Source organism: Schistocerca cancellata, chromosome 3 (genome assembly GCF_023864275.1).
Source record: "Schistocerca cancellata isolate TAMUIC-IGC-003103 chromosome 3, iqSchCanc2.1, whole genome shotgun sequence".
Lineage (NCBI taxonomy): Eukaryota > Metazoa > Arthropoda > Insecta > Orthoptera > Acrididae > Schistocerca > Schistocerca cancellata.
In genome coordinates, this window is record NC_064628.1 from 567,406,416 (window position 1) to 567,421,780 (window position 15,365).

The window sequence follows — 15,365 nt, forward strand, 5'->3', positions numbered from 1 at the left end:
TTAGTTCGGCATCACGATGGATGTACCAGAGTTTGGAGGCTATAAGATAGCATTCGTCATTGTCATACTGGTGCAGTACCTTTCGTGATGGTGCTGCAGACCATTGCGCATCAGATACGACGACCTCAGCTTCACATAACGGGCACTTTTGACGTAAGGTTATGTGTCTGACATGCTGAGCCCCGAGGTTAAGCCCTATAATCGACGTATCCGTGAAGTTATCCTTCAACAAAACGCCAGAACGCATTTTTCCTATACTATCCTGAGCTAGCAACGTCCTCGCCGCAGTGGATAGACCTGTTGCCATCAGATCACCGAAATTAAGCGCTGTCGGGAGGGCCGGCACTTGGGTGGGTGATCATCCAGGCCGCCATGGCCTGTTGCGATTTTTCGGGGTGCACTCAGCCTCGTGAAGCCAAGGGAGGAGCTACTCGACCGAATAGTAGCGGCTCCGGTCAAAGAAATGCATCATAACGACCGGAAGACCGGTGTTTGACCACGCGCCCCTCCTATCCGCTTCCTCCGCTGAGGATGACACGGCAGTCGGATGGTCGCCTTAAGACAGAGTGCTTCTTTTTTTTAAATCCTGAACTACCTCTGTGCACATCATGTCCTTTTGCAGTCTTGGTTGTTGCTTGCTGAAAGACTGGCACACCGACACTCGGTAGCCATTATCGTCAGCATAGTGGAGGAGTAGTATGGGGCAACGTAGCCCTGTCGGTTATCCAGCCTCAGTGCGATTCGATTCCACGCGGGCTAGAGCCCCTGTTGATATCAGATGTGGCAACTTGATGTACTGAATTCTCACCCTCTATACTATCGAAACGTACACGAACTTAATCACGTATCCTTCCTGCTGTTCAGCACACGCATAGTTAATTTTTTATTGTTTTCAATTTTTTCTGGTGATGCAATTATAGTAGTGAACGATTTCATGGATGCATGGTACGGACTCCCATATATTGTCCCCAGTCACAATTAGTGTAATGCAGCCAGCCGCATACGTTTTGTTTCGCAGGGCTGTACCAGATTGTAATGGACCTGGGGTTTCCCGAGGCCACAACGGAAGCGCAGTACCTCGCCCTGGCGGCCTGCCACATCACCGCCATGACGTCAGCCGTCAGCAACCCTATCGTCTACGGCTGGCTGAACTCCAACATCCGACACGAGTTCATGCAACTGCTCCCTTCGAGATGCAAAAGGGGTAAGACGGCGGCGAGACGGTAACGTGTATGTTACGTGAGATGAGAGCTTGTTCAGAATTAATGGAGTGTCCACTCGTGACGATAACATTACACTGAGCGAACAACACGTAAACGTAGAAGGATATCGTAAGCATGTTACAACTTGGTTTACCATTTCTTAAAGCCCCTACAGGGCTTACAAATTATTGAGAGCTAAAAATTTGGCATGCAGTATTTATCAAAATTATTAAATTAACAATTTTGTTTCATTTTCATGTGACTATTTTCAGTACATGTTCGTTTGTTACCAAAGATTAATGCTTGTTACTATGTCCGTTTTACTGTGATATTAATTATTAAAGTAGCTGCTGCTCTGACTCGCCTGTGATGACAACAGTTCTGATGTGACAAATAACAGCCAGAGACTACAGAATAGTTTGTGTATTAAACAACGGACTCACAAAGGATATTCCTGATTAAACAGCAATAACCAGGTGAAATTCATAATTAGTTCTAAAATTCCTATCACGCTCAAGCACATATTAACATTTAAACATCCACAAGATTGGAAGTGCCAATTGTTCATAGTATTAAATCTGCTGTTATTAAAAATGTACATCTTTTCAAAAAATATTTATTACAAACGTGTAGGTGTGATAAACCATCACATGATTAAAAATGTGCATCTTTTCTAAAAATATTTATTACAGACGTGTAGATGTGATAAATCATCACATGGGGAACAACTAGTGTTAGATACAAAATGTTTGCTTACGCCTAATGTCATCGTTTAAGACTGTTTGCGCCCCTGAAAGGAGGCAGCAAGGAGGCAATCTGCAGCTTTTGTATGCAATGTGTGACGCCTGTCATGGATTCATACCGCGTGAAAAGCGGTAGGTGTGGCAAAACTGAACTTCTTGATTCTAAAATCACTCTCTCCCCTCAGACAAACTCTTTCTTATAGTTTTCTTGTTGAGAATCACTCCATCAATTTACTGGGATAGATTTCATGCTGTGCACCTGGTTAATAGACTACGCTAATTCGGTGAAATCTCTTCACCGCAGGGCTGAGGGATACTAAAACACGTCAAGCGTCGTTGGGAACAATTTGTCGTTCACCACGACGTAATCCGTCACCCACACAGGTTTTTCGCAAAGAATGGGAAACATCCTGCACAAATGGGTGCATGAAAATTGTGCACAACTTCAGATATCGAGTAACTTTCTGTAAAATTATTCGGAATTTTTTCGGGTACGTCAATTGTTCTACATTAAAAATTAATTAAAATACAACAGGTGTAATGTGTGGGTATCTGATTATTTTGTTTGAAGTAGAGAATGTTGTAACTAGGTGATGAAACTGTTACATATGAACCATCCAGCAAAGTAGTTTTCACTGTTACAGAACCAATAAATAACTGGACTTATTTATTAGCCTTAATACGTCAGTAACCACTAAACATTAAATAAATAACGCCTTGGTGATGACAGATGCCTTGTCTTTATAATAAACTACATCTTGTGAAGCATATTTTCACATCATAGATTTCATCACTGTGACTACACCATCATTTACATGCCATTACAGCAGGAAACAAGTATCAGGTAAATGTAAAAGCAGTTTTTTTTTATTTTCTAGTCTTCCTTAACTGCCCTGTAGTAATTATTGTGGAACTGTTGGGAAAAAAGCTTTTTCGTAAAAAAAAGTCTGAAATCTATGGAGTAACTTAATAAGGACTCAAAAAGTGAATATGAAAAACTTAAAACTGACCCGGTCTTTGGAGAGCAACGTAAGAACCATTTCCTTCCTTCGGGTAATCTAAAATTTACTTGTAACCACGTCTTTCACAATTTATTATGAGGGCCCTACTGTAGAAGTAATAGTAATCATTTTTGTAATAAAGTTCAAAATGTTTAGAATGAGGTCAACCAGAAAGTGAAGACTGACGTTATTGGTCACGAAGTGTGCATGACGCGTATAGGGATTATTTCCATCTTCAGAACTCTAAAATAGAAACGTAACAAATGAGTTGATATACAAAAATACATTAGAATAACTTTTTAGATGGTAATAACTAAACAACATTAATCAAAAGTGTAAATACTATCCATTTCTACCTACCCAAGAGCAAAGGTTGCTCAAGGGTGAGAACGTTATCATTTGTGTACGTGACTTGAGATGACGTACTAAGTGAGTTCCCATAAAGCAAGGGTCGAAAGACAAAATTGCCGCTACGTGGCAGAAGGGTTAAATGTTAGCGCCGTGTCATATATTACATGTTGTTGTTTGTTGTTGTGGTCTTCAGTCCTGAGACTGGTTTGATGCAGCTCTCCATGCTACTCTATCCTGTGCAAGATTCTTCATCTCCCAGTATCCACTGCAACCTACATCCTTCTGAATCTGCTTAGTGTATTCATCTCTTGGTCTCCCTCTACGATTTTTACCCTCCACACTGCCCTCCAATGCTAAATTTGTGATCCCTTGATGCCTCAAAACATGTCCTACCAACCGATCCCTTCTTCTAGTCAAGTTGTGCCACAAACTTCTCTTCTCCCCAATCCTATTCAATACCTCCTCATTAGTTACGTGATCTACCCACCTTATCTTCAGCATTCTTCTGTAGCACCACATTTCGAAAGCTTCTATTCTCTTCTTGTCCAAACTAGTTATCGTCCATGTTTCACTTCCATACATGGCTACACTCCATACAAATACTTTCAGAAACGACTTACTGACACTTAAATCTATACTCGATGTTAACAAATTCCTCTTCTTGAGAAACGCTTTCCTTGCCATTGCCAGTCTACATTTTATATCCTCTCTACTTCGACCATCATCGGTTATTTTACTCCCTAAATAGCAAAACTCCTTTACTACTTTAAGTGTCTCATTTCCTAATCTAATTCCCTCAGCATCACCCGACTTAATTTGACTACATTCCATTATCCTCGTTTTGCTTTTGTTGATGTTCATCTTATATCCTCCTTTCAAGACACTGTCCATTCCGTTCAACTGCTCTTCCAAGTCCTTTGCTGTCTCTGACAGATTTACAATGTCATCGGCGAACCTCAAAGTTTTTACTTCTTCTCCATAAATTTTAATACCTACTCCGAATTTTTCTTTTGTTTCCTTTACTGCTTGCTCAATATACAGATTGAATAACATCGGGGAGAGGCTACAACCCTGTCTTACTCCTTTCCCAACCACTGCTTCCCTTTCATGCCCCTCGACTCTTATAACTGCCATCTGGTTTCTGTACAAACTGTAAATAGCCTTTCGCTCCCTGTATTTTACCCCTGCCACCTTCAGAATTTGAAAGAGAGTATTCCAGTTAACATTGTCAAAAGCTTTCTCTAAGTCTACAAATGCTAGAAACGTAGGTTTGCCTTTTCTTAATCTTTCTTCTAAGATAAGTCGTAAGGTCAGTATTGCCTCACGTGTTCCAACATTTCTACGGAATCCAAACTGATCTTCCCCTAGGTCGGCTTCTACCAGTTTTTCCATTCGTCTGTAAAGAATTCGCGTTAGTATTTTGCAGCTGTGACTTATTAAACTGATAGTTCGGTAAATTTCACATCTGTCAACACCTGCTTTCTTTGGGATTGGAATTATTATATTCTTCTTGAAGTCTGAGGGTATTTCGCCTGTCTCATACATCGTGCTCACCAGATGGTAGAGTTTTGTCATGACTGGCTCTCCCGAGGCCATTAGTATTTCAAATGGAATGTTGTCTACTCCCGGGGCCTTGTTTCGACTCAGGTCTTTCAGTGCTCTGTCAAACTCTTCACGCAGTATCTTATCTCCCATTTCGTCTTCATCTACATCCTCTTCCATTTCCATAATATTGTCCTCAAGTACATCGCCCTTGTATAAACCCTCTATATACTCCTTCCACCTTTCTGCTTTCCCTTCTTTGCTTTGAACTGGGTTGCCATCTGAGCTCTATATTACATAAAATTACATAATTACATAAAATGACAAAATTAAAAGTGGTACATCAGTGCACATGCCAAAATACAAGGAAACATAAAGAAACTTTACATATAAATCATATGATCAAAATACGTGGTAATATGTGTCGAAGAACATTGATAGGTCATTGACCACTAATCGCGAGAGTGACATAATTTATTGTTAAAAGATATAATACAGGAATGTAAAGCGGAACAAAGCCATTACCTAAAAATTACATTTAAAAATCAGTTATAAGACATAACAAAATAATTTATGTTGTTGTGGCATTCAGATCCCAAATGGATTTCGTGCAGCTGCCCACACTGCTCCGTCCTGTGCAAGCTTCTTCGTCTCTACAAAACGGTTGCATCGTACATCTACTTCAGCTTCTTCACTGTTTCAAGCCTTTCCTCCCTCTACAACCTTCACATTCCACCCAACACATAATTCCTCCGATTACCTCAGGATGTGTCCTGAGAGCAGTGATTATTGTTCACCGTTGTGTTCCCTCACTATCTCTGCTTATTTCGATTGTACAGGGCTATTACACATGATTGAAGCGATTTCATAAATTCACTGTAGCTCCATTCATTGACATATGGTCACGACACACTACAGATACGTAGAAAAACTCATAAAGTTTTGTTCGGCTGAAGCCGCACTTCAGGTTTCTGCAGTCAGAGCGTTCGAGAGCGCAGTGAGACAAAATGGCGACAGGAGCCGAGAAAGCGTATATCGTGCTTGAAATGCACTCACATCAGTCAGTCATAACAGTGCAACGACACTTCAGGACGAAGTTCAACAAAGATCCACCAACTGCTAACTCCATTCGGCGATGGTATGCGCAGTTTAAAGCTTCTGGATGCCTCTGTAAGGGGAAATCAACGGGTCGGCCGGCAGTGAGCGAAGAAATGGTTGAACGCGTGCGGGCAAGTTTCACGCGTAGCCCGCGGAAAATTGGCTCATGCCACGACTGGAGACCGACAGCGTCGACTTCATCTTTCAACAGGATGGTGCTCCACCGCACTTCCATCATGATGTTCGGCATTTCTTAAACAGGAGATTGGAAAACCGATGGATCGGTCGTGGTGGAGATCATTATCAGCAATTCATTTCATGGCCTCCACGCTCTCCCGACTTAACCCCATGCGATTTCTTTCGGTGGGGTTATGTGAAAGATTTAGTGTTTAAACCTCCTCTACCAAGAAACGTGCCAGAACTGCGAGCTCGCGTCAACAATGCTTTCGAACTCATTGATGGGGACATGCTGCGCCGTGTGTGGGAGGAACTTGATTATCGGCTTGATGTCTATCGAATCACTAAAGGGGCACATATCGAAAATTTGTGTAGAAACATACACAAAAGAAACTTTTCAATAATCAGCAGCATACATACATTCGAATGGGGCACTAATCTGGAATCTTTTGCAATGGAGAAATCATAATGACTTTCTTCAGCTAAAGGCCACACACTCTGTAGGTAGACATGTTGTATCCTTAGTGCCGGCCTGGCACCCGGGTTTGCTACCCGGAACTCTGGAGATTTTTCCTCAAAGGGAGCACGCTTCGTCGTTACGCCAACAACGGAGCTACTCGGCCCATTAGTAGGGGTTCCAAAGCGAAGAAACCCAACAACGACCGGAAGAGCGGTGTACTTACCATATGGCCCTCCATACTGCACTCAGTAAAGCCATTGGCAGGAGATGACACGGCGGTCGGTCACGCTAGAGCGGCCCGTCTGGGACCAGAACGCAGAACATTACTATTAACTTATGTATTTTATATGAGTGTGCTATGATAGAATCATGCACTTATGGTGAATAGTTTCAGTATCTCGCATGGCCTCCTCCCGTTACAATTATGCGCTGTGATCGTGTGTGGTGCTATCGCAGAGGTGTCTCCTTTGGTGATAGTTGGCGCCACTACAAGTACGCTGTACGAGTGAGAAGAGAATGGGATAGATGGAATTCTGGAACTATTCCACACTGTTAAATGTTCCTTCAACAAGCAAAATATGCATATAATTATCACAGATTAAAATTTCCTATAGTGGTGATGTTGATTGTGACGATTATGGTGTAGTGGTAACTAAGGCTCTCCTAAACGAAGCCGCACATTCACGCCATCTTTCTGACAGCAAAACAGATTCTACACTTTTCCTGTATCATCATATCGTTTAGCCTCCCTCTCCCCTCCCCCCCTCCCCATCTTCATATTTCGCTGTACCATTGGAGGACGGCTTTATGGCGAATAGAACACAATCTGGTTGAGCAGCTAGTAGTAAATATTTCCTGTTAGTCCTGTGTCACATTCTATGGGCTTCAATGGTTTTAATTGGGCTGCGAATCTCTACCTTTGTTTTAATCTGCGCCGTGAGTCGCTACATATTGTTTAAATTGCTTCGAAAATGCCTATGTCGGTTTTGCCTGTGCTGCGAATGACCCTAATTGACCACAATATGTAGTGGTTCAAATGTGCGTTTGTACGGAACAGCAGTACCGTCCTGAATGAGAATTACGAGAATGTCGTCTTACGTTGCGTTGCTACCATTAGCATCGATACGCTGTGGGCACCTCACGCCCGCTATGTTCTCTATGCTTCGCAAGGGTTATCATGCCTTCGGAAAGTTTTCAGTACAGTTAACTACGCTTAGGTAGGTAGGCAAGTAGGAAGGCAGGTAGGATTGACGACGTTTGCAGTCTATATACAGGATGAACCAGAGCTCCAACGACACGACAAACTTTCAGAGGTAGTAGTATGGAGCAAAACAAAACAAAAAAAAAATTTTCCTGTAACCTTCGGCTCTAAAAGGCATACCTTACGAGCTGTGAGCACTTGTTCTATAGAAGAGGTGTGTTTCACAGTATCAAAGATGAACTAGTGCCCTTAGCTGCTAAGGCATGCAATGTAGAGCCCATGTTTATTAGACATTTCTATCTTAGTTTGGTCGATGAAAGTCTGTTTGTAGAGTTATGGTTCACCGTACATAATTAAAGATTTCACAATGCAATTCTAATTCAGAAATAGCATTTGGATGTTGGTTGTTTGGTAGACAGTCATGCAATAAGGCGGAGCACCTACCAGGGCTTGTCGGAATCCGAAAACGGCAATTTCTGGCTCTGCTGACACAAAGATTTACCATTCCACGGTACTGCTGCTCGCACTAGTCGTGGTATGATGACTAAAATGCAAATATGGGCTCGACGGCATCGGGTGGAACATGCTGGATTTCAACTGTCGCACGTGACAGGGATTACGTGAGGACAGACATTGTTCGCTCGGCAGAGATATATACACACATACAGCGAATGTTTTTTATGGTTCTCTTGATGGTTCATCAGAAGTAGGTTTACCGACTGTGGTCCGCCCCATAAGAGCACTGGACGAAGTGCTGACCTTGCAGACGAGTTACAACATCACGATGGACTTATACGTATCTCGACGTTTCGAGAAGAACGAAAGCTGCCAGGTTTCATTCGTCTTCGTCACACAGGACCAGTGCCTGTCATGAAGTAGGGTGTCATTGGGTACACAACACAGTCATGTCTGTTTGGTATAGCCGTCATGTTTCTGTTAAGGCTGGTCTGTTGGCTTATGTCACTCTGGTGAAATCTTATAACAAGGCAACGCATGACCACACTTTGTGTCTTAGGGTATTCGACTGTTGCTCCGACCAACGCGTTCTCCAGAACTATTCCCGTGAATGGCGGGGAAGACAAGGACCACTCGCCAACCACAGAATTGGCGAACTCTGCCCTACTGTTGAAGCAGCATGTAATACCAAATCCGTAAGTGTCATCAAAGCTCAGTTCGATTCGATATACAGCAGCTTTGGAGGTACTGTTCCTGCCGAAGATGAGAGCTCTATGTACTCCAATTTCGATTCTAATGAGAACTACCCTATCATTGAACTGTTCACGATAACTCACACTCCGCCCTACTTTCATATTCGTAATCAATCATACACTCGTTATACCATTTTCTGCGGCTGTCAGTATTACACTGTACTTAGCTAATCACATATCTGTGTCTTATTTCCATTTCACTTCACTGACCCCCACTATATCTAGATTCTGCCTTAGCATTTCCCCTTCAAGTTTTTATACCTTCACTATACTGTTAGAACTTCTGACATTCCACGCCACAGCTCGTAGAACGTAATCCTTTCGTTGGTTATTCAGGTTTTTCCTGCAGATATGGATGGTGATTTAGTCCGGAATTTTTTGCCAGTGGAGAGATCATCAAGAGCCATTTCATTTGCAGGCCACATGTGTTGTGGATGTACATTGTGTGTCTTTAATGCAGTGGTTTTCGCCATCTTCTGCATCCTCACGCTGTTGATCATTGCTGATTATTCCGTCTTTACGAGCAGTTACGCACTCTAAAGGCAAGAGAGTGCCCTGAAACTCTGTGCACTCCTCCACCCTCTTTGGAAAGGTCGTTCGCTGAAAGAGGGGTGAGTTCTTATGCCAGAAGTCTTCGACTGCCATTTCAGATGCTTTTTATTCAAAATTCAAGCGATGTAGGGTTTCGAAAACGGTACCGAGGACGTTTTGAGTACAAATCAAGGACGCTACCCACGTTTCTTTTTCCTTTTCTTAATTTTGTCCGTTATTGTTCATTACATTTGGTCTGGGCGGACGTCACGTAATACCCTTTCAAGTTCATTGTTGTAGCCGAACACGCTGAGCTACTGTGCGGGCGAGGCTAAGCCAGCGCGCATATCTGACAGGTAGCGAAACAAGTTTTAAATCTAATTTAAAATAATTGCTCTTAGACAACTCGTTCTATTCCACTAACGAATTTACATTTTCTACCGTCCCTTACAGAAGGATTCAGTGCACTCTTTACACCTACCCACTCTTTCCTCTGCGTTTAGCAGCGGAATTCCGACTGCATTCTTGCTGTTATCGTCTGCTTCCGTAGCTGACTAGTCTACAAGGCCGACTACCTTGTGGTAGACCCAGGTTCAATTCCTGGGAATTTGCTTGGTGGGTCGATTTGTGCGGGTTGTACTCTGATTTTTGAGGCAAACTAAGGACTTACTCGACCGACTGGTAGCGGTTAGAAATTCAAGAAACCAGACGACGACTGGGAGAGCGGTCTGTTGACCACGTGTGTCTCCTCAAGGCGTCCAAAGACGCCGTTGACAGAGGATGACAGGGTGCCATGTCGGGCCTGATAGGTCCGTCTGGAGTCCGAACGCTGAACTTTACTTTTTCCCTTTTTCTTAATGTTATCAACCCTTCTGTTCATTACATAGAGCATTGGTATGACTATTCTACAATATGAGTCAGTCCTCCAGACGCTTACTCCTTTTTACACTCCTGGAAATGGAAAAAAGAACACATTGACACCGGTGTGTCAGACCCACCATACTTGCTCCGGACACTGCGAGAGGGCTGTACAAGCAATGATCACACGCACGACACAGCGGACACACCAGGAACCGCGGTGTTGGCCGTCGAATGGCGCTAGCTGCGCAGCATTTGTGCACCGCCGCCGTCAGTGTCAGCCAGTTTGCCGTGGCATACGGAGCTCCATCGCAGTCTTTAACACTGGTAGCATGCCGCGACAGCGTGGACGTGAACCGTATGTGCAGTTGACGGACTTTGAGCGAGGGCGTATAGTGGGCATGCGGGAGGCCGGGTGGACGTACCGCCGAATTGCTCAACACGTGGGGCGTGAGGTCTCCACAGTACATCGATGTTGTCGCCAGTGGTCGGCGGAAGGTGCACGTGCCCGTCGACCTGGGACCGGACCGCAGCGACGCACGGATGCACGCCAAGACCGTAGGATCCTACGCAGTGCCGTAGGGGACCGCACCGCCACTTCCCAGCAAATTAGGGACACTGTTGCTCCTGGGGTATCGGCGAGGACCATTCGCAACCGTCTCCATGAAGCTGGGCTACGGTCCCGCACACCGTTAGGCCGTCTTCCGCTCACGCCCCAACATCATGCAGCCCGCCTCCAGTGGTGTCGCGACAGGCGTGAATGGAGGGACGAATGGAGACGTGTCGTCTTCAGCGATGAGAGTCGCTTCTGCCTTGGTGCCAATGATGGTCGTATGCGTGTTTGGCGCCGTGCAGGTGAGCGCCACAATCAGGACTGCATACGACCGAGGCACACAGGGCCAACACCCGGCATCATGGTGTGGGGAGCGATCTCCTACACTGGCCGTACACCACTGGTGATCGTCGAGGGGACACTGAATAGTGCACGGTACATCCAAACCGTCATCGAACCCATCGTTCTACCATTCCTAGACCGGCAAGGGAACTTGCTGTTCCAACAGGACAATGCACGTCCGCATGTATCCCGTGCCACCCAACGTGCTCTAGAAGGTATAAGTCAACTACCCTGGCCAGCAAGATCTCCGGATCTGTCCCCCATTGAGCATGTTTGGGACTGGATGAAGCGTCTTCTCACGCGGTCTGCACGTCCAGCACGAACGCTGGTCCAACTGAGGCGCCAGGTGGAAATGGCATGGCAAGCCGTTCCACAGGACTACATCCAGCATCTCTACGATCGTCTCCATGGGAGAATAGCAGCCTGCATTGCTGCGAAAGGTGGATATACACTGTACTAGTGCCGACATTGTGCATGCTCTGTTGCCTGTGTCTATGTGCCTGTGGTTCTGTCAGTGTGATCATGTGATGTATCTGACCCCAGGAATGTGTCAATAAAGTTTCCCCTTCCTGGGACAATGAATTCACGGTGTTCTTATTTCAATTTCCAGGAGTGTAGATTGCTTCACATTATCCTGGAGTCCTTTCCTTTTGGCCTCGATACATTCCAGTTTGTCAGTGGAAATATTTCTTCTCTTACCAAATGTTCTACTTCTGCTGAGTTATGTTCCTTGTACCTTTGTTTGATCCACCAATATCTTTGTTTGGCCTTTCTAGAGATGTCCACTCCTCTGCAACTGAAATTTTTACTGTCGTATTTCTTGTCGCAGTGTAAAAGTCCCTAGCACAACCCAAACGAATCTCATATGGTTCGTCAGTACTTCAGTATTCTACTTTCTTCCACACTCATCCGAACGCTCTCATAAACTTCCATCGTTACTAAATTGTGATCTGAGTCAATACCTGCTAATAGTTTTCCTTCCAATCGAATATATGATTTCGGAGTATGTGTCTGGCCATGATGAAACGCATCTCTAATCTTCTGTGTCTCATTATCTCCAAGTATAGCTCCTCGTAACATTCTTCAACAGAGAATTCTATTAGTCTGTCTCTTCTCTCATTTCAAATGCCAGGCATGTAACATCTTTTCTATTCCTTCATTTACAACCGCGTCCAGTTCCCGTAATTATTAGATTTTCATCTCCGTTTACATACAGAATTACCTGTTCACTAACCTCGTATACTTTTATCTCTTGTTCTTCGCCTTGTGACCTCGGCATTTATATCTGTACAGCCATTGTCGGCGATAGTTTCTGTCGCATATGATACGAACAATCCTACCACTGAACGTCCACTTGCTCGCTCCCTGCTCTACTTTCCGATTCATTACGAATGCCACTCCTCTCATAAATATTATGTTGTTGTTAATATTCGTCCGACGAGAAATCATTATATTCTTTCCATTTCACTTCACTGACTTGCACTATCTAGACTGAGGTCTTACATTTCTCTTTTGAGATTTTCTAGTTTTCCTACTACGTTATAACTTCTGACAACCCATGCCCCTTCTCGTTGAATGTTACCTCTTCGTTGGTTATTCAACTTGTATTTTATTCTCCCGTTCTCACGTTCAACCCCCCCCCCCCCCCCATTGGTCGTACCCTCTCAGAAATCCGAATGGGGAACTAGTGCGGAATCTTTAGCCTATGGACAGATCCTATTTTTATTGCAGGTCACGCATCCTATGGATACATATTTTGTGCCTTTAATGTTGTAGTTTCCATTGCCTTCTGCATCCTTGTGCAGTTGATCATTGCTGATTCTTACGGCTTATTTGGAGAGTTTCCCATCCAAAGGGAAAGGGGGTTCCCAAAACCCCCGTCCATTCCTCCGCCTTCCTTGACAAGGCCTTTGACAGAGCAAGGGTGACTGTGTGTGTCGGATGTCCTTGTCCGGCACTGTTGACGACTTTTCTACAATATTTAAGTCGTGGATAGGCTCGAGGCCGGGACCCACGCTGTTTCGATTACAAGTCCGAATCACTACCCCTAGACCACATGTTCATTACTGAATATGCACAATAACTAAACGTTCGTTACTTGCTATTTTTTTCTGCTGTTCCAGTTTTAATAGCCAACTGCATATCACTGCGGTACAAGTATCCTATACGACAAACAGCACGCAATTCTGAATATAGGCCGTTCATCATTTCCTGCGTTGACCTATAGGAGAGTGTTTACGCTACATTTGCACCGTGACCTAACTTGAGTGCACGTCTTTGTGACGTCAGAAATATAGTCTTTGTGGCCAAAGATAAATATGTATAAAAGGTATTTAGTAGAGAAGCTTTTATAGAACATCTTTGATAAAAGTAAGAGTTACGGCCATTGCTTAAATGCCACTTCACTTGCCTTAGTGCATGTAAGCTGTAAAATGATGATGTATATGTGGTGCGTGCATACCACCATAGTGAACATCGCAAAATTTGAAGAATACGAAATTCTTCATTACACAAAGCATAGTGACTACAAAACCCGTAATAAGCGGTCGGAATCTTACAAAGAAATACCAGCTGTGTTCGAATTTGCTGCTCTGCAAATGATGTTAAGCTGACATATAACAAGAATGGATGTGAAAATCCAAGTTTTTTGAAATTGTACATAAGTGAAATGTATGTACTTATTTGTACTCTTAATAACCTAACTTAGCCTTTATAAATTACTCATTAGGTGATTTATATATTGGTTCACAAGTTTCTGCAACAATATGTAAAATAGTACATGGAGATTCGAGTAATATATTGCAAGATGGAATAGCTTTCGCCTGTTGGTAAGAATCTTAACTTGGCCAAGACCTCTAGCAGAAATAGCATTTATGATTTAAACAATGAAACACTGTGTCAGTTAAGTATTTTTGCACGATACTTTTCGAGAAATTATTCCCAAGATGAAGTACAAATATTTACATAGGTATTTTATGCAATGTTTTGGAAAACCGGTCAAAAGAAATTTGTCTGATTGCAGTAACCTGTGAAACACAACTGCATGGCAAGAGAGGCAGATAACACACATACAAAAACTACATAAAATACTTATGTGAATATTTCTTTTTCTCGAAAAGCGACATATTAAGCACGAAAAAATACGTAGCTAGTGCAGTGTTTCACTAATTAAATCATCAATGACGCAAGTTGCAGGCTTTTCAAATACATCGGTTGAGATGAATGAAATTAAAAAGTGACTTTTCTTAAAGGAGTGTTGTGTATGCAAATATTTGAGGCCAATTTCATCGTGGCAATCTGAAACGTTTGTTCACGCATTCTCAGATAATGTTCGTCGTTTTTTATGTCCTCGGTAGCTGACGTAGCTAATTATGGTAAACTCTTTGAGCTTCTCCTGTCGCTATGCACAGTTTCACACAGTGTCGTTTACGTTTCTCTTTCTTTTCAGGCAGTGTACTCGCCACCAACGTATTGTGCTGTTGTTAACTTTTCAGCATCCATTACGTTTGTGTCGGCCCACATGTAACACTACATTGCTGAGGTCACATAGACGTGCGCTTATTCTTGTAGTTGTAATTGGCCACGGTTATCATTATATGAAGTAATTAGGCCTTGTTGCTGGACGAGTAATTAGCAGATCTGCTTACCCGCCGTCCGTGTTCCAGTGCTGGCGCGGCCCACGTCTTGCGCCGAAACGGGTACGGGCCTGGGCGGCGGCGGCGGCTTGGAAGACGGCACGACCCGCACGCAGCTTGCCGCGCCCACCGCCAACAGCAGCACCGTCGCGGCCGCCGCCAGCCATCAGGGGGCGCTGCTGCCCCTCCAGCACCGCAACGGCGCAGCCAGTTTTCTACGGCCCACCGCCAAGGAGGCCTCAGTGACGGCACTCTAATGTGAACAGCACGAAGACCGAATATCTGCTCTGCTGACGTCGTCCTCTTCAGCTTTCGCCTTCGTTGTTGAACACGCGATGCTCAACTGGCGAGTGGCAGCTGCGAGAAGTGTGTGCGAGACAACATACCGTTTCTGTATGTGAATGAACTCCTTCGGTATAGAACTGCAACGGATGATTGAATGAGCTGAATATAGGAGCTGCTT

At 43.9% G+C, this 15,365-nt stretch overlaps 1 protein-coding gene across 1 annotated transcript in view; it reads left to right on the plus strand.

Annotated features, from left to right (window-relative positions):
* LOC126176434 (neuropeptide Y receptor type 2-like) overlaps positions 1-15,159 on the plus strand; it is a 412,320-nt gene extending 397,161 nt beyond the window's left edge. The window contains exons 5-6 of the mRNA XM_049923590.1: positions 1,019-1,204; positions 14,933-15,159. Coding sequence (XP_049779547.1) covers positions 1,019-1,204; positions 14,933-15,159 — 413 coding nt within the window. The remainder of the gene's footprint in view (positions 1-1,018; positions 1,205-14,932) is intronic.
* The last annotated feature ends 206 nt before the right edge of the window (positions 15,160-15,365 follow it).